The sequence below is a fragment of the Juglans microcarpa x Juglans regia genome, chromosome 5D (assembly GCF_004785595.1).
Source record: "Juglans microcarpa x Juglans regia isolate MS1-56 chromosome 5D, Jm3101_v1.0, whole genome shotgun sequence".
Taxonomy (NCBI): Eukaryota; Viridiplantae; Streptophyta; class Magnoliopsida; order Fagales; family Juglandaceae; genus Juglans; species Juglans microcarpa x Juglans regia.
This window is the reverse complement of record NC_054602.1, coordinates 8,928,491-8,954,119: the sequence shown is the minus strand read 5'-3', so window position 1 is coordinate 8,954,119 and position 25,629 is coordinate 8,928,491. Positions and strand designations below refer to the sequence as shown.

The window sequence follows — 25,629 nt, the reverse complement described above, 5'->3', positions numbered from 1 at the left end:
CACTCTCACACCCCACACTTATAATTTTATTTTATTTTTTTTTTCTGGAGAATTTTTCATATATATATATTCCATATATAGAAACGAAAAAACAAACTGAAGGTTTTGAAAAAGCTCCCGGTTAGAAAACTGAAAGATAATATGCTCCTGGAGCGAAGTTGATGCAAAGAGATTAAGGAGCCAAACCGCTGCCGAAGACGACGATCGACGACAACATGCACTCCTCATTTCCAAGGTTTACCAGGAGTATGGACAGAAATGCAGACAAAGAGATTGGCATCGACCCCTTCCCTCAAGCTTGGCTTATGATCCTATATATATATATATATATATATGAGATCGATCCTTTTACATCTAATAATTGATGAGATTGTAAAACGGTCCTCGATTCCCAGCTAGTTCTTGTAACGGAGAAGTTTTTTGATGATAAGCTAGTAAGGTTCTTCTCAGATGGGGCTGAAGCGGTTGAAACTCTTAATACATCGGTTGACTTCCTCTCACCCTAATTTGATGCAGTTGGCCATGTCAGGTAAAAACGTACCCTACGTACTTTTAAGATATATATATATATATGTGTGTGTGTGTGTGAATGCGTGAGAACTTGCAGTAGCGACTGTGACTATTAATACTGTGTTTGTGTCTTGAAAAAGGTTTAATCATTTAATTTGGTGCAGTCATATTGTGGTGCTTGAAGCAAAGTACGTAGTAGATCATGGATTCAAGATGCCAGATGCATGTTGTCCAAAATGCTTATAAACAATTTGAACAGCATTGCACGTCATCCGTATTCTGAAAATACTTTATAATTTTTCCATAAACAAATGGTGGAATAGTAGCGGAGATCTAAGATGCTTTCAAGTCCGCCATTTGTCAACTTCGTGTACTATAATCAATATCCTTACTACTTGGTTCAGCCCAATACTGGAGTTCCCGTTGTCTTCAATGGCTTGATCTCTTATGGACGACAGGGACTACGTGCACGGTCTGTCATCTATGATCTGTTGTAGGACTTGACTCGGGCAATGTTAATCCTTACCTAATATATAAATTACAAGCAGTACTACATGATAATTGTACGAAATAACTATTTGGATATATATATATATTAACTTTTTTGAAGTAGAATTGCTGTTTATAAGCTGGTCACCTCACTGTGGAAACTTTAGCAGTGTGCTATCGGCGAATTAGGAGAAAGAGTCGAGACTGATTCCCAGTACTTCATAAAGATCCAGACAAAAAAAGAAAAGAAAAAAAGATACTTTTCATATGTTTCTTTGCTAAAAGTTGCTAGCTTTGATGGTTTTCTTAGTCAAGAAATTAATTACATTGCTACAAGTTAATTAATGCCCATTGGCGAAGTTAATATGCAGACCTTAATTAAAAACAGCTGAATCAACTGGCCAGGATCAGAAGCAAATTATAAACAACTGGTTCATCAATCAAAGAAAACGGCATTGGAAGCCTTGTTCTGAAGATATGCAGTTTGATCGTAGTGATGGATGCTACCCAGTACCCCCAGTGTTACATGAACAGTGTCTTGGGCAATCCCTTTTCCATGGATATCTCATCTCGCCCACAATGCCATGAAGATGATAATTCTGCATAACAGGATGCAAAAGTATTGTATAATTAACACTTCTAAACCATATCAGGAATATTGTTATAACTACAAAGTACTTAATTCCTCTTTATTGGCTTCGGTTAATCCAGCTTTGTTCATGTCAACATCGAGTCTTGCATGTGTGATGGCATTGCATTCATGTGTTCCAACTTGCAAGTGCATGCTGGCCGTATAGTCGATTTATTTGGGGTTTTCTGTAAAAATCATTGTTGATATGGACAGGCCGATGAAAAAGGTATGGAGATTTTTCTGTCTTGATGCTGGAATAGCCCTACAAATCAAAATCTGGCCCCCCCAAATATGACTCCTGCTGCTTTGTCCCTTGTTCTGACTGGACCCAAAATTGTTGACTCTTGAAAAATTATATTCAAATATATGATTATGGTACGAATTATATTAAAAAATCCAAAAAAATACGAGAACTTCAATGCTGACACTGATTAATGGCCTCGTTTGTTTTTATAGATGAGATGAGATGAGTTAAAATTAAAATTAAAATTAAAAATTAAATAAAATATTTTTAAAATTTTTTTTAATATTATTTTTATTTTGAAATTTAAAAATTTTAAATTTTTTTATTTTATTTTGTAAAGAAATTTAAAAAAATTATAATAATTAGATGAGATAAAATGATATGAGTTGAGAGGAATTGTGAAAACAAACAAGGTCGGTAATATATAGAAGACCGGAAAACAATATAGCATATGTTTTTTTCATAATAAAATTAATTATTTATTTATGAGAAAATTGATAAAATTTAAATATTTCATTACTTTCCTTTTCTTTTATGTTTTTTCGAGTCATCAACAAATGAATTATTAGAAATAAGAAAATACCTTGATCAACTGTTTTTTGAGTCATGAACAAATGATGATTCTGATGTAAAAGGCTACTTGGGCTTTCTGATCTTCCATAAAGCCCATAGTGAAAGTGGAATGGGCTTCATGTATTGAGGCCCCTCACCCACTCGACGTGCTTGCGGGGTCTTCGTTTTCCGCAGAGATCCCTCGCTCTCTTTCACTTGCCTCCTTAATTAGTCCTCAACACTCTCGGCGGGAGCATCGACGGCCATCAATCTTCTGGAGAATTTGAACGGAAATATTCCAAGCCAAGACCTTGAAATGGTACCACTTTTACTATTTTCCTCTTCTTTTGGTAGTCAGGAATTTTTCTATTTTACTTTATAGTTTTATTTTCTCGACGGAATTTTCTCAAACGCCTCGAAGTCAATCTAAATGGTGTGGTTTATAACGTTAAATAAGCCAATCAATCCGCTTTAAACAGTCTTTTCGTGTCTCTCGTGCCATGCCTCAGTGCACATTTAGCACTATAAGTAAATTCTTGGATTCCAAGGTTTAAAAATATGTATTTTATAGTTGGGCTCGAGGAAAACTGATCTTTGGGATTGTAGATTAACAGGTAGATATTTGTTTCCTTTTTAGCTGGAATAAACTTCGGGGTGAGTCTCTACTAGTTCATTGGAGTATATGGCGGTTTCAGTATCCAGAAAGCTTTTACGCTCCTTTTCTGGGTCCCTATATGCACTTGGCCGCTGTGATTCTTCAACTATCACATGTCGATCATTTCGTACTTATCATTGTAAGGGAGACATGCATCTATTTTTTTATCTTTGTCGGTCATTATTTGTTAGATTGCAAACTTTGGTCACTTTTGTGGCTTTATAAATCTTAATTTTTCTTTTATTTGTCCATTTTTCCCTATCTTAACAGATTTGTGCGACCATCTTCGTGGGGATAACGTATTTTCTTCAGGATCCTCCTGTCTTTCAAAGGTTCATGCTTATTACATTTTATTTGCTCACCCTGTTGGTTTTTAAAAGCTACTACCGATAGAATGTACACAGTAACCGTATATTCAACACGCCAATTTGTTGGGCTCCGCTTGCTTAACGTACTTTTGGCGTTTTATTTACAAGCCTATGTTGTATGTATTACTGTAGGTTGGATCGCATATCCTTGCGAATAGATGGCTTTCAACTTCCATTCTGACTCCTGAATCGGGTGAAGGAGCATTTCCCTCTCATTTATTGTCTACAAAGCCTGTGGTAACGGCAGAGCGTAGTATAGGTAGGAGGAAGACCTTAACATTAAGTAACGCGTAGCTTAGAAGAAGCATACTTCTTGTTGAGCATGTGTGTGTGCATGTGTTTGTTTACGTTTAATAGATATGATAATAGCCCTTTTCTCTTGCAAAGCACCAGAGTTTGTTGAAGGTTGACGCTTAAAATTCATATAATTACGTTGGTTTTTTTTTTTAAAGTGCACTTTTTTATAACAGATAAAAATTAGAGTTATCATTTTATTACGGACAGAGCTGTTAAATTTTTGGGTAGTTTGATAAATTAACATGTTTGTTTACTTTATGTTTATTTTGACTTCCTTCCCATTACTTGCCTTTTTTCTTATATTTTATCTTGTGGCAATGGATGAACTTGCCAAACAATTTGAGCGTTGCTACTGATATCAAATTTGATGTTTCTATACAATGTTTTAATGAACTAATGTAATGTGCTGTAGGACTTTATCAGGACCTGGTCATTCCAGTAACAAATTTTCATAATGAAGATAAGGGCTTCATGGTTTTGGCTGGCGATGTTTTTGACGTGCCTATTAGGAAGGATATTATTCATCGTGTGGTGCGATGGCAGCTTGCAAAACGGCAACAGGTGGTTATTGATCATTATTTTCGAGTTTTGGTGGCATGGGGTTATAATGGCACTAATGGTATTAATGTAAAAGTATAAGTAGCATTAAATAGAAAAAACAAAACCATGGTTAATACTCATACTTTTTAGTGATACCTTAATAAGTGTAAGAAATAGTGTGGCTGCATTCTGTCCTGCAATTGTTGCAATCGGTGAATTCCAGTTTTCATTCTTATTCAAAGTGCAATATTTTCACAACCTCCACACACCACACTTTTTTTAATTTTTTTTTTATTTTATCAAATATTTAATATATGAATAATGAATAGAAAAATTGAATTAGTTTAAAAAGAATAAACTCAAAAAATTAAAAATTAAAAAAATATTAAAAAATTTAAAAATTTAAAAATTTAGAAAAAAAAATGTGGTGTGGAGGTTGGGGAGGTTGTGTAGCATTGCTCCTGTTTGAATAGGCATATCTTTGATATCAAGCCTTTGGGTTCTTGCATTACAGGAAGTTTACTGATCAAATTCTTCTAGATTGTCACCTGTCCTTTTTTTTGGGTTTTGAATGTTTAGATCCTTGTGAGCTTTCTCAACCTTAATTGTATATGGTTGGTCTGAAAGAGGGAAAAAAGGTTATCAATGCTCTCTTGTGAGTCATGGGGATGAAGTGCATGTGGATATCAGTAAGACTTATTGTTGATTGAGTGACCTGCAGGGAACACATTCAACAAAAACCATTAGCGAGGTTAGTGGCACTGGGAGAAAGCCTTGGCGGCAGAAGGGTACTGGTCGAGCAAGGCATGGAACATTGCGTGGACCCCAGGTAGTTTCTCTGCTTAGTGCTTATGGATTTGAAGGTTTGCATTGTTACTAAGAAATTTAGATGTGTTTCAATGGACCGTAATGAATTCAATGGGCGTGTACAGTTTAGGGGTGGTGCTGCTATGCATGGCCCTAAGCCACGAAGTCATGCTTTTAAGCTGAATAAGAAGGTTCGTCGTCTTGGGCTGAAGATTGCTTTGACAGCTCGTGCAGCAGAAGGAAAGGCATGTCTCATGTTCCTTCCGAGTATTTTCTGTTTCTGGCTTACACTGATTAGAGTTGTAGTTTGGAATTTAATTATGAAAACATCAACATGTGGTAATTTCTTTTGGACCTTGGAGAAAGTATGAGCTGTCCTCAGCTTGTATTCTGTCTCTGTCCTTAACTAGTTTGGTTAATAGGTTCTATGCTTGTGTGCTGTAGTATTTGCGATTACTTGGGTGATATTAGGAAGATTAATGTGAGTCACTTGTCAATTCAGAACTTTACCACCTGGTGGCTTTTGAAAAGTTGAGTGAACATTCAGAGTTGGGATGAGGTTGAGATGTCCTCCAGAAATAATGGAAATGTCTCTGGTGAAGCTCAAATTCTGCTTATCCAAGCACAAGTGTAGCACATATGTTCTTTTATGGTCAATTTTCAGGAATTCTTCTGATTTTTTCTCATCTGAAAAATACCACCAAGAAGCCTTTTATTGACTTTGATTGGTTTAGTTGGATAAATCTTGTTTCACCAATTTAGCGTATATGATAATTCTTGAATATCAATGATAATTTCCTTATTGAGCATATGAAGATCTTTCATTTTTTTTAGTTCTCTTAACTAAAGTGCCTGAATCGTATTTTCGGCATGTTCTTTCATGTATTAAGTACTGGAATATTTTGTTCTATTTGATTAAGGAGACATAATTCAAAAAGTTGGCAAATGTACAGCTTCTAGTATTTGATGACTTGGAGGTTCCAACACATAAGACCAAGAATTTGGTGAATTATGTTAAGCAAATGGAGAACACCAAGAAACTTCTGCTGGTGGATGGCGGCCCCATAGGTGAAAAGTTGAAGTTGGCTACACAAAATCTACATTATGCAAATGTACTGCCATCAATTGTAAGTTGCTCTTCCGATCCTTATTCCTTGCCGTGTATCAGTTGTAAGAAAATTATCAACTTAATTTACCAAGTTGAAAAAGATTTATCATACATAACCAGCTAAATTGGGCAATGCCGCTGGCTGATGCTTATTGCCCATGTTTTACAGGGTTTGAATGTCTACAGCATCCTGCTTCATGACACACTGGTAATGTCCCGGGAGGCAGTAAACAAAATTGTTGAGAGGATGCACACTCCAATTAACCGTTAAAGCACTCCACTTTACAAGCTACATTACAGTTTCAGATGAGAATATGAATTATTTTCTCTTTCATAGAAGAAATGGAATTCAGAACAGATTTGTGCGTTGCTTTTGTCAAAATATGGAAATCCATTGGTGGATAGGTTGATTTTTCTTGTGCATTGGCCTTGAATCTTCAGCTGAGAATTTTGCATTTGAAAATTTACTGCTATCCTAAATCACGATGAAAGGCAGGCAATTCACTTTCTTCTGCAAGTTTTTTTGATGTGCCACAGGCTAACATTATAAAAAGTTCGTTGCAGTGCAAGTACTTTTGTTCTTGAATCATATTTTTCTGTACCATTTGAAATACGAACAAGTGATGGGCATGGAAGTTAAGAAACAGTGACTTGAGGTCACAATGGCTGATAAAAACCTGAAGGCTTGGAAAAAGAGCTTCCTCATTCCTGATATTGCACCGCAGCCTGATGTTATCTTTTAGCTCAGATGGCAATAGCTTTGTGGATCTTCTGGCTAAGGTCAAAGCGTGTCTGAGAAATATTTGTTATGATTTCAAGTTCAAACTTTGTCTGGTTGGTGTGAAAGTGATCCGTGGCGGTCAGAGACGCATTGTATGTTTGATCTGAGTGAGTGTCTTTGACGTTGAAAACTTTAGCATTATTCCATGAGTCAAGCGAGTACAACTGAGTTCTGTTCATTTCCTCCGTGAATGACCGCAGTCTCTCCTACTAAACCCATATTCCTTTCATCCTATTGTCTGTGGAAGTATGCAGCTTATCATTCTTTATACATACATATATGTATATGTATGTATATATAAATTGTAAAGTAGAAAAATCGCCTCAACTGGCAAAATAAGTGGCTTTTAAAAGTTATTTATAGTCATCCCGAGCCTACTGCGACGACTATCGTTGCTTTGACAACTTCAGATCTCACCTGAACCGTAGTTGTCAAGTAATAGGAAAGTATTAGTTATTTCTTGATACGATACTTGATATTTTATATAACCAAAATTAATTATTCAAGTATTAGTTTTAATTGTTGATTAAATGGAAGTAATGCTTTTTGTACTCCAAAAGTACTTAAGTGGAACATAAATAAAACCACCAATTAGGTCCATCAAGGAAATTCGTTATGTAATTTGTCTTTACTAAGGCGAGAATGATCGCCTCAACAACATTGATTTCAAAAGAAAAAAGTCTAAACTATCATAGAATCACTTTTAGATAGAAAATGGGACGGCAAACGACGACATCTGCCTCGAAGGCTTGAACCGATAAAGAAAGGCCACTGGTACTCCCAGGTCAATCGTCACGCTGATCTGTCCTCCTCCATCTCCATGAAGATTGAAGAAGACCCCGTCGTTTCTCTTCATTTCTCTTCTTCCCCCTAAATTTAGGTTCTAAAAACTAATCTTTCATTCTAGGATTGAATCTTTATATTTTATTCTCTCTTCAGGACTCACAGTCCCTACATTTTCAACTCCTCTTTTTATTATTAACCCTCTTCTCTCCTGCACAAACCCTACTCAATGGCCAAAACTAGACCTGGCAAAAGGGACATAGATTCCTACACCATTAGAGGCACCAACAAGGTTGTCAGAGGTAAAACCCAAAACATTCACCTTTCAAAAAATGTTCTTTTTTTGTTTGTTGGGTTTCAAAGTTTCTAACTTTTTGGTTGGTTTTGGCAGCTGGGGACTGCGTGCTGATGCGACCATCGGACACGGGTAAGCCCCCATATGTGGCGCGCATAGAAAAGATCGAGATGGATGGTCGGAACAACGTGAAGGTGAGGGTGAGGTGGTACTATCGGCCCGAGGAGTCAATCGGAGGGCGGAGACAGTTCCACGGAGCCAAGGAACTCTTCTTGTCCGACCACTATGACGTGCAGAGCGCCCACACTATCGAAGGGAAGTGCACCGTTCACTCTTTCAAGAACTACACCAAGCTTGAGAATGTTGGGGCTGAAGATTACTATTGCCGATTTGAGTACAAGGCTGCTACTGGAGGGTTCACTCCCGACCGAGTGGCCGTGTGAGTTTTTTGTGGTTTAATTCAAACTGAATCGTTCGAAAAGCGAATCGGTCTTAGAGTATTTTGTTGAATGTTCACTCAACCACTTCAATTAATTGATTCAAATTGATTCAGCTGATTCAAAGAATGGTATTTTTGCATTAAATTTGTGATACCATTGTCATGTCCTTATAACTCAATGGTATTTTTTTTCTTCTTACATGAGAATATTGAAGGCAAAAAAAAAAAAAAAGGATAATTGAGCTCGAATACATGAATTATATGCTTATTGAAATTATTTAGATTCAAGTTATGTTCTTATTGAAACTAGTTTATGAATTTATGATTTAAATTATTTTATACATGATTTTAAATGTTTGCATTGCATTATATTATTTTTTATATTTTTATTAACACTAAAATAACTGATTCAAAGTTTTCATAAATCGCTTATTTGGTTATTCCCCGATTCTGATTGTTTGAGCTTGGTTTTTTGTTCTTTTGGGTTTGGTTTAAATCTCTTTTTTTTTTTTTTTTTTTTTTTTCTCTCTTTTTTTTTTTTGTATTGATTTGGATAAGGACATTGATGGGTTCTGATTTTTATTGGCATTTTTCTTGAAGGTACTGCAAATGTGAGATGCCTTACAACCCGGATGACCTCATGGTGCAATGTGAGGGGTGCAAGGATTGGTAAGTTGATGTAGGTTCTTATTTTATTATGTTTTTGTTTTCCTCGTATGAGTGGACAATCTCCCAAAATGATGCCCATTTTTCTTCCTTTGTAGAGTTTTTGAATTTCTGTTCCCTATCCTCTCTTAATTAGGCTTCTTATCCTTTGTACACTTACTCTGCAGTTGGGTTGTGGCCCTAGTGAGTTAGAAGAATTAGATATGTTTAGTTATCAAAACAAGAATGGATGATAGAGCTTTATGTTAGATATGATCAGCACATGGATGGGATAATCAATCTACAATCCAGCTATCATAAAGAAGAAATTAAGTAAAAACAAGAGGAAAGTTTCCTTTTGCAAACAGTGAAACACCATTAACAGAAGCCTAGATGTTTAGTTGTTCTATCCTGGTACTCTTTTTGCCAGATATGTCTATATCTCTCTGTCTTGTTTATGCTTTTTGTCATCATCCTGTTGTTTTTTTCTCTTGTTTTTCTTTGGATTAACTGCTCTAAGTTGCGTGTTGTATGTTGTGAAAGATTAGTTTTCTTCTGTTAATGTTTGCTAGTGTTGGACTGATGTATGATAACTCATTCGTAGAAAATGGAAAATCCATTCCTATTGATGTTGGATGGTTACACTGCATTTGGCGTGCCTTGAGTTCTGATATGCTGAGTTTGAATTTCAAATCACTTGCTCATAAGCTAATTGCAATACTTACCTTTGCCTTATAGGTATCATCCTGCTTGTGTGGGCATGACCATTGAAGAAGCTAAAAAATTGGATCGCTTTGTGTGTTCTGAATGTTCATCTGATGAGGATGTTAAAAAACCCCAGATTACATTTTCAGCATCACCAGCTGCTGATGCCAAGGTGAGAGGAATACTTTGTTTTCTTAATTCCACATAATTGTAGATGCATGTTGTGTCTTTGTTTACATCATTTCATTTCTTGTCTCAGCTTGTGCATGATGCACAATGCACATGTTTTTGGGCTAATGGTTGTTTTTTTTTTTTTTTTGGTTTTTGTATTAGAGTTTAAAGAAAATAGTAGTGAATTGAGAAATATTCTGTTCAAGTAAAACGTGGTTTTTATTTTTGAAACAGAAGGTGCATATTGTCTGAAACTCGAACTGTGGTGGACATCTCTTGTTTGGTGTAGTTGGTCTGGAGGTAGATTCTTCTTGTTTATAAAGGAAAAAAAAAAATATTTTTTATAGGTAAAATAAAATTTTATTGAATCAAGTAATGAGGCATCTCCCAAGTACACATAAAGTATACAATAGCTAACACCTAATTACAAGTTAGAATCTAGAGATGGATTCAAGAAAATCATGAAAACTAGCCCAATTAAAAATGATAGCAGAGACCCAAAGAAATAAGATATAGAAAAAAAAAATCTAAATTCTTCTAAAGAGCGTTCCCGGTCGTTAAAACTCCAGCCATTCCTTTCAAGCCAAATACACCACAAGAGTGGTAGAGGAGTCTTTTTCCACATGGAGTCCATCTGGGGGTTGCCCAGAAGACCTCTCCAACAACCAAAAAGATCGACCACCCTCCTAGGCATCACCCTTATAATTCCAATTTATAAAGGAAAAAAAAATTGAGATAAATCCTTTATAATAAGAGCTCTATCGTCCCAAGAATTAGATATAATGGCATGAATATTCATGACTTTCTTGTATCTCTCGACACTCCCTTGATGTATTCCACTCCTTAAAACTTTTTTCTGGCAATCCCTAATGTTGAGTTCTCATTTTTCCCATTGCCTTTATCATCATCCTACATGCCATTTTGGTTACACGCAAGAAGATGTTATGCTGGAGAGTTAAGGGGATCAGATTTGGTAATTGAAATGCTACTACAAAAGTGGTTCTATGGAGGCCACTATTTACTTCTGAACATGTTTAGGGTAAAATAAATGTCCCCCGATCCTGCTTCTTAAACATCTCTCCGACTAAAATCATTTGGCCTCTTAATATCATATACAATTCCAAGTAAATGTTTCTGGGGGGGGGGGGGGTTTTTTGTGTTGTCTCCCTGTTAATCTCATAATCTTGAGCTCCTTTTGTCTTGGTCATTCTATTCAATTTTAACACTATTTATACCTTCCATGAAATTTTAATATGAAAGCAGTGGCATTAATTACACGCTTGTCTAGCTCTAGTAAACACACATAGTATTCCACTTTTATGCCCTTTCTGGTGTCCTAGGTCAAACTAAGAATTTCCTCACTCATGCTAAAATCTGCAGCACATTATTTGTGGAAGATCTTGTATGAAACACCTTGTTTATTTAGTCCTGTTACAGTATCATGCACACCGGTTGTGATAAAATATTTCTTTGTTCTTATGATCTTTGTGTTTTTTTTTTTTTTTTTTTTGAACTATAGTGAACTATGGATTTGCTTGGGACAGCTAGATGCTAAAATATTATAATATCTTGTTTCATATTTATCAAGAGAAATCCTGAAAGCTGACTCAGGCCTGCCATTCTCTCTCTCTCTCTCTAAGTCCCAAAATGCTTTTGTTCGGGGTAGGCAAATCCTTGATTATGTGCTGATTGCCAATGAATGTCTAGACAGCTGCTTGAGGGAAGGGGTTCCGGGTTTCATTTGTAAGTTGGATAAGGAGAAGGGCGTATGATCATGTGAATCGGGATTTTCTTTTTTACATGCTTGGGAGATGTGGATTTGGGGGGAGGTGGTGTGGATGGATTAGACATTGCGTCTCTACTGCTTGGTTTTCAGTGTTTGTTAATGGGAGTCCTTGTGGTTTTTTTCATAGTTCTTGCGGTTTGAGATAGGGGGATCCATTATCTCCCTTCCTTTTTGTTATTATCATGGAAGCTTTGAACTTCGGTGGAGGCTGCCCCGGGCGCCGCCCGGGGGGGGGGGGGGGGGGGGGGGGGGGGGGGGGGGGGGGGGGGGGGGGGGGGGGGGGGGGGGGGGGGGGGGGGGGGGTGTGGATTTCTTTCTGGGTTTAAGGTGGGAAATGCTCATAATGGTTTTATTACTATTTCTCACCTTTTATTTGCAGATGACACTATTATTTTTTGTGATGCTGATCGTGGGCAAATTCAAGCCTTAAGGGTTGTTTTATTATATTTTGAAGCTGTATCAAGTCTGAAGGTGAATTTGGGTAAGTCGGAGATGGTTCCTATGGGGGAGGTGCAGAGTATTAATTGCTTGGCAGAGTTGTTGGGATGTAAAGTTGCTGCTTTACCATTGAAGTATCTTGGTCTTCCATTGGGGGCGTCTTTCAAGGCGAAGTCTATTTGGGATGGGATAGTGGAGAAGATTGAGAAAATGTTGGCGGGTTGGAAGTGGCTTTATTTATCAAAAGGGGGTAGAATAACTCTTATTAAAAGTACTCTTTCTAATCTTCCAACTTACTATCTTTCTTTGTTTCCATTGCCAGTAGAGCTGAGAAAATGGATTGAGAAATTATTTCGTACATTTTTGTGGGGTGGTATGGGTGAGGATATCAAGGTTCATCTTGTTAGTTGGAAAAAAGTTTGCTCTTCTATTTCAAATGGAGGTTTGGGATTCGGAATTTGAGTAGTTTTAACAAGGCTTTGTTGGGAAAATGGTTGTGGAGGTATCAAGTGGAAGGGGTGTCGTTGTGGAGGGAGGTTTTAGACCGGAAATATGGTTGTGAGTGGGGGGGTTTGGGGATTCGGAATTTGAGTAGTTTTAACAAGGCTTTGCTGGGAAAATGGTTGTGGAGGGAGGTTTTATATCGGAAATATGGTTGGGTTGGGGGGGGAGGTTGTTCTAAGGAGGTTAGGGGGACCTATGGAGTGAGTCTTTGGAAATTTATTAGAAAGGGATGGGAGAACTTTGTAAAACATACAAATTTTGTTGTTGGTGAGGGTACAAGGGTCCGATTTTGGCTTGATACTTGGTGTCGTGATCGGACTCTTTGTAGTGTGTTCCCTGCTATTTTTCGTATAGCATCTAATCGGCTTGCATCTGTTGCTGATCTGACAGTAAATTCTAATGGAATTTTGCAGTGGGATGTTGGTTTTACTAGAGCTGTTCAGGATTGGGAACTTGATGAGGTGTCTGATTTTTTCTTGTTCATTTATTCCTGGGGAGTTGGGGGTGATGAGAGGGATAAAATGATATGGAAGCATACAGGCAGCAAACAATTCTCAGTACGGTCTTACTGGAAGGTATTGACTGTTCAGCAGAGTGATTCTTTTCCTTGGAAGTGCATTTGGAGGTCTCATGTGCCTTCCAAAAGTTGCATTTTTCATTTGGACAGCGTCACTTGGAAATATTTTGACGATTGATAATCTGAGAAAGAGCGGTTTTGTTATTATGGAGTGGTGTTTTATGTGTAAGAAGCATGAGGAATCAGTGGATCATTTACTTTTGCATTGTGAGGTGGCAAAGGCATTATGGGATGGTGTTTTTAGAAGAGTTGGACTGGTTTGGGTGATGCTGAGGACAGTAGTGGATTTGTTTGCGTGCAGGATGGGGCTTCGTAGTTCTAAACAAGTGGTTGCGCGTGGAAGATGGTTTCTTTGTGTCTCATGTGGTGTATTTGGTGGAAAAGAAATGAGCCATGCTTTAACGATTAGGAGCGCACCTTGGAGGAAATCTGGAAATCCTTTGTATTTACTTTATTACAATGGTTTTCTGCTATAGGACTTGATGGAGCTTATGCTTCTGCTCTTGATTTTCTGTTTTCTTCTTCTTCTTTATAGAATGTAATTAGGTGTTTTCTTTTGTATACTTCCTGTGTACATGGGCTTCGCCTATTACATTCATTCAATAAAATTTCATTCTATTTATAAAAAAAAAATGAAGGTGATAACAGGCTCGATGTTGGTGGATTTTCTGGAAAAATAGAAAATAAAAATTGTTATTTGGAAACCCCGTCTCATGGTTATGATGTTTATTTGGAAACTAAAGGCACTGGAGTCGGTAATTTGAAAATACCCCGTTATTAATGACTTTTTCTATTGGAATCAGTAATTTAAAAAAAGCAATGTTAGATACAGTCATAGAGTGTATAAGCCCTATTATTGATTTTAGCTAGAGGCATCAGAATGTTTTCTTTACCCTTTGGTAGTTTAATTCATTGATGATGTTCTTAATCCTGCACAGGTGGAGCCCAAGCGTCGGAGGAGATGACCACAATTGAGGGATTGCAGGAGGAGACAACTATTTGCGTGAGGAAGCGGCTCTTTAAGTGTTGTTTTGTTTAATGTACAGCGTAGACTGGCGCCTGCTAGTAACTTGTGTATTTGACAGAGATATATATATGTATCTCTGCTAGGTTAATTAAAATGCTGGACTTCTTTCATTCTTCCCAAAAAGATCAGATTTCAGTTCAACTGTCGATTTAGAAGAACACATTGAACTGAAGGCATTTAAGTGAAAAAGAAACCAGATTCTGAACTTCTTGTAATGGATTGTGGCTTGCTTCACAGCAGCTTTCTCATTGTCTATTTAGTTGGATAGCTTTTCCAAGATGAGGTTCATCCGTTTATGTTTTTAGGCCAGCATGTGATGAGCCGGAAGGTTTGAAATTTGAACATCACTACTGGTAAATAGTCGAGGTTATGGCACATAAGCACTTCTCACACTTACACATGATAAGATGTGATAAATATTGATGTGAAGTGTTTGTTGAATAGGTAAAAACCCTGATCCTCGACGTTGCAGAAACTCAGCCAGTTAATTTTGAAGACGGTCATTGAAAGTGAGAATGTTACTCCTCGTTCTTTTATTTATGAGTCCTGCTACCCCCACTCATGGTGGAGCCCGAGAATGGATCCGACAAGGCCATTTGGTCATTTTTTTTTATACCCTTACATATTAAAAAAAAAAAAAGAGTTCACAGTACCATTCAAAAATATTTTCTTAATTATTAAATAAAAATAAATAAAAAATTGTTGGGACCCATTTGTCAGGACAAGTAGCATTTGTTTTATTTATTTATCAATTATTTAATGACTTGTCAAGTCAAGAAATATCGAGAATATGGTGAAAATAATGATAAATACAATTTTTTGTATCGAATATTCGTAAAATTTATGTTCCAACTAGTCTATCACACGTGGAAGATTGCTGCGCCGGAGATAAATCTATATAAATAAATAATAATAATTCTATACATTTTAGAGAAATGATAGATCCACTGAAGATTTCTAACAATATTTTGTACCGAATTTTTTTTATTGAGTTTGTGAAATTTTTTTTTTTATTTTTAAAAATGTTTATATGGATTTAAAAAATGTTTGAAAAAAAGAGAAAAAAAAAACTACACCCTTCGGTTTAAAAAAAAAAAAAAAAAAGTGTAGAAATTTCTGTGGCCAGCACCGGTCTACATTTTAAGGTCATTTCAGCAACTTTTTTTTAGAAGAGAATCATGAACTGGTGTACCCCAAGTCACCGAAGTCCAAAAAAAAAAATAACGCAGTAGCAGAATTTAACTGGGTGGTTCTTAATTTGCGTGGACGAATAGTGAATATTTATTTTAATTATTATATTTAAGAAAATTTTATATATTACACTATTATTTTACTTTCGTCCTACTAGATAAGATGTGACATATTTATTACTATCGATCAATGATCATTTATTGGATGATTAAAAATCATTTCTTAATAGTGATAAATATATTACATCTTACATAATGGTCGGGATGAAAGTGTGATGAGAATGTGTTGTGTATTTATATGATCATATTTCCATAGAAAGAAACGAAAAAACAAACTGAAGGTTTTGAAAACGGTTATATCTGATGACCTCAGGCTAGAAAACTGAAAGATGCTCCTGGTCTCTGGAGTGAAGTTATGCAAAGAGATAAAGAGCCAAACCCCTGCCGCTAGCTAACGACGACATGCACTCCTCATTTCCAAGGTTTACCAGGAGTATGGACCTAGGAAAGAGCAGACAGAAATGCAGACAAAGAGATTGTAACTAAGTAGTTTCATGGACACAGGCATCGACACCTTTCCCTCAGGCTTCGCTTATGATCCTATTATTTATGCATGTGGATCAGCTTTTACATCTAATTATTCAGGCTTCTCGTGAGATTATAAAACGGGTCCTCGATTCCCAGCTAATTCTTGTAACGGAGAAGTTTTTTTTATGATAAGCAAGGTTCTTTTCAGATGCATGTTGTTCAAAATGCTTATAAACATGAATTTTAACAGCATGCACGTCATCCGTACTTTAAAAGTACTTGAGAATTTTCCCATAAACATGAAACGGTGGAATCGTGGAGAAGATGCTTTCAAGTTCACCATTTTTCATGCACTTTAACTTCATGTCCTATAATCAATATCCATATTAATTGGTTCAGCCAAATAGTACTGGAGTTCCCGTTGTCTTCAATGGCTTCTCTAATGGACGAGGTAGTGGAATGGGACTACGTGTGCGGTCTGTCATCTATTATCTGTTGTAGGACTTGAATCGGGCAATGTTAATCCTTACCTAATATATAAATAAGCACACCATAGTCGTACGAAATAACTACTTGGATATATATATTTTTCAACGTTTTTCTTTTGCTTTTTTGAAGTAGAATTGCTGTTTATAAGAGGCTGGTTATCTCACTGTGGAAACTTTTAACAGATTTGATATCGGCAATGGAGCAAGAGTTGAGACTGATTCCCAGTACTTCATAAAGATCCAGACAAAAAAGAATAAATACTTCATATATTGTTTCTTTGCTAAAAGTCGCTAGCTGCTTTGATGGTTTTCTTAGTCAATAAATTAATGTGAGGACAAAACCTGTGGAGCAACTGTCTAGTGCACTGTGCTGGTTGTTGGATTTGCATTCCATGAGTACTTACTTTTATGCAACAAAGCATTAAGAGTAATTCTACGTATAATTATAAAATGCGTAAATACCGTGCAATCATTTTAAAAAATAGTAAGGTCTATTATTAAAATATTAATTTTTTTCATATGAGTCTCATATTTTATTCACTTTTTTCAAAATGATTATACGGCGGTTATACAATTTACGGTTACAAATATCTTTTCTCAAGCATTAATCCATTTTTTTATTAGCACTGTGTGTCCAAGAACAACATCTTGACTAATTCGAGGAGACGCTAACTAGTCCGAGGAGTGTACAGGCCTCAACAAGGAGTTTTTTGCAAGTGCGCATCGGATAATTCAAAGAGAAAATCTCTCAATTCGATGGCCCCTAAAGATTGTTTGCACTTAATAAGATTTGAACCTTAAACTTGGAAGAAGCATACCCCAAACCCAAGGCCTTTACCACTTCAACCAAATATAATGCAAGCACGCATGCAAAATAATAATTATGGCAGTAGTTGCTTGCCTTATTCTTCTTCTTCAATGATTTCCCATTTTTCTTAATCTTATTATGATAATTAAGAAATAAGAATTTATGAAATTTGACTGACTATGTAGGAAACAATTTTGAACTACCGTCCAGTATCAGCATGGAAAAACATCATATTGCAGAAATAGCCGCACTCATCAAACAATATAATCCTTTTGGACTCCATCAATGATAGCACCCTGCAATCTCAACCACGGCCAACTGGAAAGATATTAACCGAGAGCTTATAATGGCAGAGGGATATGATCCCAGTAGCTTATAACGGCAACTTGTATATCATGTAACTTTCTGAAAAAATTCTTCTAACATTTCAATTTGAGATCAACTTCATTTATTTATGAATGTCCTCTACTCTGGAAATGAAACTCGGATAACAGGAGCATGAATTCAAATATTCTGCTTTAGTTTCCTGGTTGGAGGGTTGAGGGGGGGCAATTTTCTACTAAAGGTTTAATGATCAAATCTAATCTGATGTCTCGTTCTTCCAGTTCAGCTTTCAAAAAGTGATGTACATTGAATGTTTTTGTCACAATTGCTCAATCAATAACAAAAGAATGAACAGTGAATGTCACATATTACCGTTGGTATTAATATTCCAGCTACAGCAAACCCGTTAATCTGTCCTGCACATACACTCTTTACACCGTGGAAACCTGTAAACACTCCTCGCCTTCGGCCTTGCCTGGACATGTTTAGTTTGTCTAACTGCCTTCCTCACTCTCTGTTCAAACACGCGCCATTCTATGGTGGAATTCTTCAAAAAGATGTCAGCAAGCCTGCGTTTATTTGGTCGTATTGTTGGCATTTTCCCTCCACCATAGTATATTCGATACCCAGACACTAAAGATGAAAACTGACTCCCTGAATCAGTCATTGCAAATGCATTTGCAGCAGTACAGCCTATGAAGTCCAGAGCCGCTAACTGCAGAGCAGCAGAAGTAAGTTTGTTATTCTTTAAGAGGTTGATAAGACTGCAAAAAGGGCAAAGACTTGGGGCTTATTTGAGAAGTGAGATGATCTCATCTCATCTCATTTCAAAATTTTTCATAATTTCCTTCCCAAACATCATTCAAATACAAACACTATTCAATTTCAAATTTTCAATTTTTTCATCTAATTATTACAAATTTTCTAAACTTTCAAACAAAACACAAAAAACAATACACATTTTTCAAATTTCAAAACAAAAATTATATTATAACAATATTTTAACTTTATAATATTTTAGTCAACTTTTTCTCTCTCAAACTATTTCCCAAAACCCAATAAAACATCTTACTATTTCAGTTCTATTCACAAAATTCTCATCTTATCTCATTACCTAAACGAGCCCTTAACGGAACAGATCTTTGGAATGGAGTAACAATTCTATAGAGGGTAGGTTTTTTTATAATGAGGAATAGTTATTCATAAGAATAGCTGCTAAAAATGAAGAATACCCATTTGTCTAGAAAACAAGAGGAATACCTATTCTTAGGGTAGAGGAATGAAAATTTTCAAAAGATCACATTCGGTGTTTTTCAAACCAAAATAAATAAGAAAAAAAATCTTAGATATTTTGGGATGGCAACATGATATTTTTTTTAACTTTTAGGTGAAAAAGTCTAAAGAGCAGTCTCCTTTTTGGGAAAGGCCGCTTGAATATTTGGAAATTTGATTTAATCTAGTGAGAATATCATGTGTTATCACCAAACAAAAAATAGGAATAACCATTTTGTGTACCAAGCATAACTTTATTTTATCCTCCCAAAAATATTGTGTATGGTATATAAAATAAACCAAAATTTCTGTTAATGATGAAATTGTGAAGAATAACTGATGAAGTAAGAAACATCACTATTAAAGACACTGCATGAAACTAGGTTGAGATTTGGAATATGTTGCAAAAGCAAGCATGCTTGACAATATTTGCAGAAAAGCCTACTATAATATTTTTCCATATTAAAGATGTAGAGATATGATTATTTTCTATGATGGTCATGGTTTGGGAGAGATTTAGCATTTAAAGTGAATTTATACCATTTTAAGTCTTCTCAATCATGTTTAATTTTTTTTACAAGCTGCCAATGACATTTGTTTCAGATCTATCAAGCAACTGATGAGGATGTAATATCTCATGCATCCATTTAAAATTGGTTTTGTTAGAAAAATGAACCTCTAACAGGGGTGGTGTTTTCTTCAGGAGTGACAACTACTCAAAATTCCTAAGAGAGACACCAAGACAAATTTTTGCTCTGGCAACGTTTTGTTGAGAGGGCATTTTAAGATTCCACCACAAATTGTTTAGCAGTTACTCCTGAAAAATCTTCCAAGTGCAGATCCTACGGTTCAGATGTTATGAGCTCCATTTAACAAGCCTTTGTTAGTTCCACAAGACCGATCAAAAGTTCAACTCAAAGTGTTTGAGAAATAGAACTCAATTCTCTCATTTAAAAAAGTAAAAGTTCTTGATCATGTGCACACTTATTCAACAGTATGGAGTTTCAATCACTATTTCCAAAAGCCAAAATGAGCGTCAAAAACCTTATACACAGATGCAATTAAAAAGGGACAGACAACAAAAAGGGAAAAGGGGACATTTATGGCGGGACTGAAGGAGTTATAACATCATTGAACACCAACAAGTGAAAGTAACTAAATTAGGCATGTAAGCACACTCAAGCTGGAGAGCCACAATAATAAAAGCAACATTATTACCTGAGATGAAAAATTCACAAATGGTTCAAGTTCAGCTGATGAAAGCAGCTTTTCTTTAGTAACCAAATTAGGATACAAGCTGGTCAAAGCCCCCAACCTAGACTGACCCCCATATATTTGTGAACCTGCCACAAATATATGCGTCTTGCGTCTGAAACCAAGTGCAGCAAGCATAAGTATTGCTTCCTCAGGTGTTAAAGGGCAAAGGCCTTCTGACCTGAGTTCTTCAGGAGAGGGTAACCTGCAAAGATTAAACACTATGATTAGATACAAACAAAAGTTGATGGAAGATAAATGCTTTCCTTCTCAAATTATCTTTTTTTTTTTTTTTTTTTGCTTATTAAAAGTTCTCTTTGCTTAGTAAAATTACGTTTTTAAAATGTTGCTGGAAACTTCACAAAATATTGAGAAGAACCGTCGAATAGAATCACATATTAACAGCAAAATAAGCTCACCAAAATATTAGCATACAAATTACGGACATGAAATAAATACAAAGCAAAAATGACATGGCACATACTTTGTGGTTTTCTTGAGAAGTGTCAATGCAGGGAAATGGATTTCACGATATGCTTCCAACTCTTGTCTCTCTTCTTCACCCCCACCAAATTCACATAAAGAATGAGCTACCATGTCAATTTCAAATCTCAGGTGCAGAGCTAGATATTTGGAAGTTTTCTTAGCACTGCTACTGCTTTCATTATTACTTGATCCTGCAGATGAACCAATAAGATAACGATCCAGTGCTCCAGGGAGACCTACATGCCGGCGTAACCTTTGAAGAAGCAAAGCACCAGTTTCTTGAATTTTTGGAACAAATTGCAGTGCAAGAAAATTACATCTGCATCGAAGTCTCTATATGAAGTTCCCCAATTAGGAGAAGCAAAGTAGGTAAGAGGTTAATGAACTAAGGAAGACCATGTTAGCATGACAACCCAACAAATATTGCTTTGTAATATATTTTTTCAACAAGCAATATTGCTTAAATAATCTATCAGTAACTTTAATTGACTAGAGGTCAAAGGCCAGTGATTTACCTGCAACTGAAATGGTATCGGGTCAAATGCCAATCGATTCCCAAATCCAACAAAATGTACGACTCTATTCTTAAATAAAATAGGGAGAATCTTCTTTAAGTAAAAACTTGGTTTGGCCTCTTTCATGATGTCTTCATCCGTCACCTGGAACAGTATTTCATCAACACCATGACACTGGAGTTAATAATCATCCATTATGACCACTCAGAAAATTTGGATAAAGAACTTACAACACTGCCAACAGCCTCCAAATCTAATGATTGCAGATCCTTAGGAAGTTCCTTCACTATCCGAATATCAGGAGTCAAGTAGTTAATAAAATGCTCCTCCTGATAGATATCGCTGAATTGACTATGAAATTATACAATTTGATATTGTCACTTTTCCATCAAAATCAAAAATAAAATGTTTTTAAAGATGCACCCTATCTAGAAATAATAGATTTTACTAAATAATACTGAATTCCTTCTTATAAAACCAGGGATAAATTTCAATTCCACTTTAAAAGTATAGGGTTATTTGCAATGTTCCCTAAACCTTACATTTGAGCCATCAATCCTCAAACATTGTAAACAGTAGCAAAATTTTGTGTCATATTTAATCTTAATTTATAAATGATCATATGCTATGATTTTCTCAATCTCTGTTATGTTTAGTCTTAATTTTCACAGGCTAATCGTATGATCCTTCAAAAATTAAAGAAAAATAAGCAAGTAATTATGGGATAAATGTGAGAAGCGTGTTTTTTTAACTTTTAAGGCTAAAAATATACTTTTTACGGGGAAAATAAAGTTAAATGGCAAGAAATGTTGCAACTAACCACATAGTTTAGGAGTTGATTGCTCAAATATAAAGTTTAAGTGGGAAAATACAAGTGACTTCATTGTATTTGTATTGCAAGATGATTCTGACGCATACACCAACAACTGCATTAAAAAAATATTTCTAGACCCTGAATCCAGACACCAAACACGGCAATTTTCTAATGGAAGATCACATTCATTATAGCACAAAGAAACAAATAAATATTATTATGTGATTGTTAAGGAAGAACACCCAAACAAAAAACAAAGAAAGAAAGAAGCATGTCACCTCTCATCTTTCCATACACTACTGTACAAAAATCTGGGAACAACCAGAGTTGAATTAAGTAATCGTGAGACCACGACTGCATTGCAAACCTGTTGCAAATTAGAAAGACTTCAGATAACGGAAAGACACTCTACCATAAATTAGCCCTTTAGAAGCAAAGCTTCACAGTCCCTTTCCTTTGTAAAGAGCATTACTTACAGCAACTCGCTGCTGGTTCATCCCACCATTTGCAGTTACCAAAATGTATCCATTATTTCCATCTATTACAGTATCACAAAAAATGCATAGTTAGAACCATCTTGAACTTTTAGTTTAACCATTAGATCAATGTTCTTAATAAAATTTAAGATGCCCAAAGACATGCACAGCTGTAGTGTGCGTAAATATAACACCCCACCCCCCCCCCCCCCCCCCCCCCCAACACACACACACTCGGAAAGAGAGAGAGAGAGAGAGAGAGAGAGAGAGAGAGAGACCACTGGGTTCCCAGTTCCGTTGTTCAGCACAGGGTCTCCAAGCAGAAGCGGGAACAAATGGCTCCTGCCACAAGTCTTTTGGCTCGGGTTTATTCTGTCTCTGTGTGGTCATAATACAAAGCCAATGAAATCAAGCAAAAGAACTGACCCTAAAAAAGAAAAAGAAAAAAATCTGCTTTCTAAGACTTCTAGAGTCAGCATACAAAATAATATCCAAATACCTCGGCCAAGGCATGGGCAGCCAAAGCCAACATCCTGCCGTAGATACCTCTCTGTGGTCTTTTGCCTTTACCATTCCTCCATTTTTCCTGCAAATATTTCAAGTAAAAACTCAAAAGGGAAAGTAAGAAGCTCATGACACTGATATTTGTTGAACTACATCTTTTTCTCTGTCTTCTCTTCCAAAAACGACCATATTAAAATTGCACCACACTGGTTTCGAGATGACACGACCAGAAGCCAATGAACAGTAACCATTTAAAGATTTTTCTTACAAATTGCACATACATATTACATTATTCTCATATTGATGCGCACTGAGAAATAATTAATTGATTATATCGAAAAATATTAGCATTATACATATTTCTTCCTATAAAAATGTAGGATAAATGTCACTAACATGCTAAAATTCGAGTCTTCTCCAAATTAATCCCAAACCTCCGAATCATTACTTATCAAAAAAATAATGACAAACTTTCCATTTCTACAAAAACAAACCTCTTCACGTTGCGGGAACGAAACCGAACTCGAATTCTCAACTTTAGAATCAACAGCTTGATCCTGTAATCGCAAAAGCATAATCCAATTCACCAAGAAAAACAAACCCACCAATCCAATTAGGGCCACGAGCCCTTTCACACGCTTTCTACTATACCATGATTTGGCGGCCTTCCTCTTCCCCTTTTGCTGAGCCTTCAACTGCTGCTTCCGGTCCCATAGAAACCCTAGCAACTTGAGATCCGAAAAAGATGACGCTTGGGAACGGTCAGAGTTCGAGAACCGACTCGGGCTGAACCTCGGGGAGTGACTCGGCGAGTCCTGTCGGCTCCTCGAAGTGGGTGAGTTGGACCGGGAGTGGAACGAGCTGGACCTGGCCTTGTTAAGCTCAGCCCGATCAGAAACCCCGATCTCGCCAAGCTCGGGCGGTTCTTGCTCGTTCGTTTTACCGGCGGATTCGAGAGCGGTGTCTGAGAGGGTAGTAGGGGTTGAGGCCATGGTATGCCAGGCAAGGAAATTCTGTTTTCTTTTTAAATTTTTAAAATTTGAGGATTGGGGTGCGAAATTTAACGTGGGAATTGCCAAAAATGGAAGGGTCGGACTGCGTGACTGACTGAACGCCGGCGGTACTAAACTCTCCGGTACTGTCTCAGATCCAACGCACGTGTGTATTCTAGGCGTCTCACGTGACCGACCTCTCTGTCTCATAGCACTCTCATTACATCACTCAAAATTAAAGAATATTTTTTATAAATATAAAATAAATTTAACTTTTAACTATTAACTATTCTATTCATATAGCTTCATATTGAAATAGTTATTTTTTTATTATATAATAATAAAATAATATAAGATAAATTTGATTTTAATTATTTACATCAAATCTCTATATTAGATTATACATTTATTCATTATATAGTAATGAATAATTAATCATTTCAAAAATATTTAATTTTTTTAATTATTAATTTATTTTATTTTATCATATTTTACTATTCAACCTATTATATATTAATTAATAATTATATTTTTATTAAATTAATATATCAATTATGATAAAATATGTGATAAAAATGAAGGGAGAGATAAATAATTAATAAAATATATATTTGATATATGTACATTAACCTTCAAATTTAGAAAAACTTTTGAAAGTCACTGTAAAATTTAGTTAATCCATTGTAAGTATATTTTATTTTTTAAAAGCTAAATACTCAATAAATTTGACTTTTAACTAATTCAATAAAAATATTTTAAATATGGCATTTTCCTCAAGAACTCGAGAAATGCTTGGGTCGATTTTGGTCCGAACATTTCTATCTAGTACTTTTTTTTGTTTTTTAATTAGTGATTAAATAAATATTATGTAAGGATATTGTAATTTAAAAAATATATATTTAAAAATATGAAAAATTGGATAAAAAAATAAAATAAAAATACATAAGGGCTTGTTTGGATAGTGAAGTAAGATGAGATGGGATGAGATAGTTTTAGATGAGTTGAATAAAATATTGTTAAAATATTATTTTTTAATATTATTATTGTTTTGAGATTTGAAAAAATTAAATTGTTTATTATATTTCATATAACATATTATTGAAAAATTTTATTCATCATCTACACACTACACATATGTAGTGTATTGATGATAAATAGAAGAACTTAATTAGTTTATGAATAATAAAACAAAAATAATAATAAATAAAAATAAGTATAATGTGTGGTATGTAAAGATAATGAGTATCAAAACTCTTACATTGAATTAATTAAATTTATAAATCATACGAAAAATTATGAATATAATCACCGTTAATATCGCGCATATTAGAAATTAAGAAAAAATGTACATTTTTATTATATAAAGTGTAAATACTATTTGACAAATTAGAAAAAATAAGTTAAATTAATTACCATAACCCGCAAACATATGCCAATGGGTATGCGTTGGGTTTGGGAAATGTTCATCTGAGCATTAGCATTAGTTGACCATTCCATCAGGTAAATTTTGCCTAATACCCTTTTACTTGTCTCACTCAAAATTTAATCCCGACTTAGATAATACATCTATATTCTATATAATAATAAAATATTATTTATTTTCAATTTTTAGATTTTTTTTTTTTT

General features: G+C 35.5%; 3 protein-coding genes across 6 annotated transcripts; 2 read left to right on the top strand and 1 right to left on the bottom strand.

The window, feature by feature from the left end:
* The first annotated feature begins 2,584 nt into the window (after window positions 1-2,584).
* LOC121264255 (50S ribosomal protein L4) lies at window positions 2,585-6,787 on the top strand. Of its 3 annotated transcripts, none has more exons than XM_041167365.1 (9): window positions 2,585-2,745; window positions 3,064-3,220; window positions 3,352-3,413; window positions 3,582-3,708; window positions 4,159-4,307; window positions 5,008-5,115; window positions 5,219-5,338; window positions 6,086-6,220; window positions 6,371-6,787. In XM_041167365.1, the coding sequence occupies exons 2-9, from the start codon at window positions 3,109-3,111 to the stop codon at window positions 6,470-6,472; spliced, it is 915 nt and encodes a 304-aa protein (XP_041023299.1). In that variant the 5' UTR covers window positions 2,585-2,745; window positions 3,064-3,108; the 3' UTR covers window positions 6,473-6,787. The 3 variants fall into 3 exon arrangements, with proteins under 3 accessions (XP_041023299.1, XP_041023297.1, XP_041023298.1); XM_041167363.1 differs by having other exon boundaries at window positions 6,047-6,220; XM_041167364.1 differs by having other exon boundaries at window positions 2,604-2,745; window positions 3,033-3,220; window positions 6,047-6,220.
* An 893-nt stretch (window positions 6,788-7,680) lies between these two features.
* On the top strand, window positions 7,681-14,586 carry LOC121264257 (chromatin remodeling protein EBS-like). Its single transcript, XM_041167367.1, has 5 exons — window positions 7,681-8,067; window positions 8,157-8,499; window positions 9,100-9,168; window positions 9,883-10,021; window positions 14,264-14,586. Exons 1-5 carry the CDS (start codon window positions 7,995-7,997, stop codon window positions 14,288-14,290), a joined length of 651 nt encoding a protein of 216 aa, XP_041023301.1. The 5' UTR covers window positions 7,681-7,994; the 3' UTR covers window positions 14,291-14,586.
* A 3,385-nt stretch (window positions 14,587-17,971) lies between these two features.
* LOC121264254 (O-fucosyltransferase 15-like) lies at window positions 17,972-24,809 on the bottom strand. Of its 2 annotated transcripts, none has more exons than XM_041167361.1 (11): window positions 24,766-24,809; window positions 23,506-24,227; window positions 23,007-23,093; window positions 22,786-22,885; window positions 22,508-22,569; window positions 22,310-22,398; window positions 21,448-21,568; window positions 21,218-21,361; window positions 20,701-21,035; window positions 20,181-20,421; window positions 17,972-18,405 (listed from the first exon to the last, which is right to left on the bottom strand). In XM_041167361.1, the coding sequence occupies exons 2-11, from the start codon at window positions 24,211-24,213 to the stop codon at window positions 18,097-18,099; spliced, it is 2,196 nt and encodes a 731-aa protein (XP_041023295.1). In that variant the 5' UTR covers window positions 24,214-24,227; window positions 24,766-24,809; the 3' UTR covers window positions 17,972-18,096. The 2 variants fall into 2 exon arrangements, with proteins under 2 accessions (XP_041023295.1, XP_041023296.1); XM_041167362.1 differs by lacking the exon at window positions 24,766-24,809 and having other exon boundaries at window positions 23,506-23,568; window positions 23,663-23,864.
* Window positions 24,810-25,629: the final 820 nt, after the last annotated feature.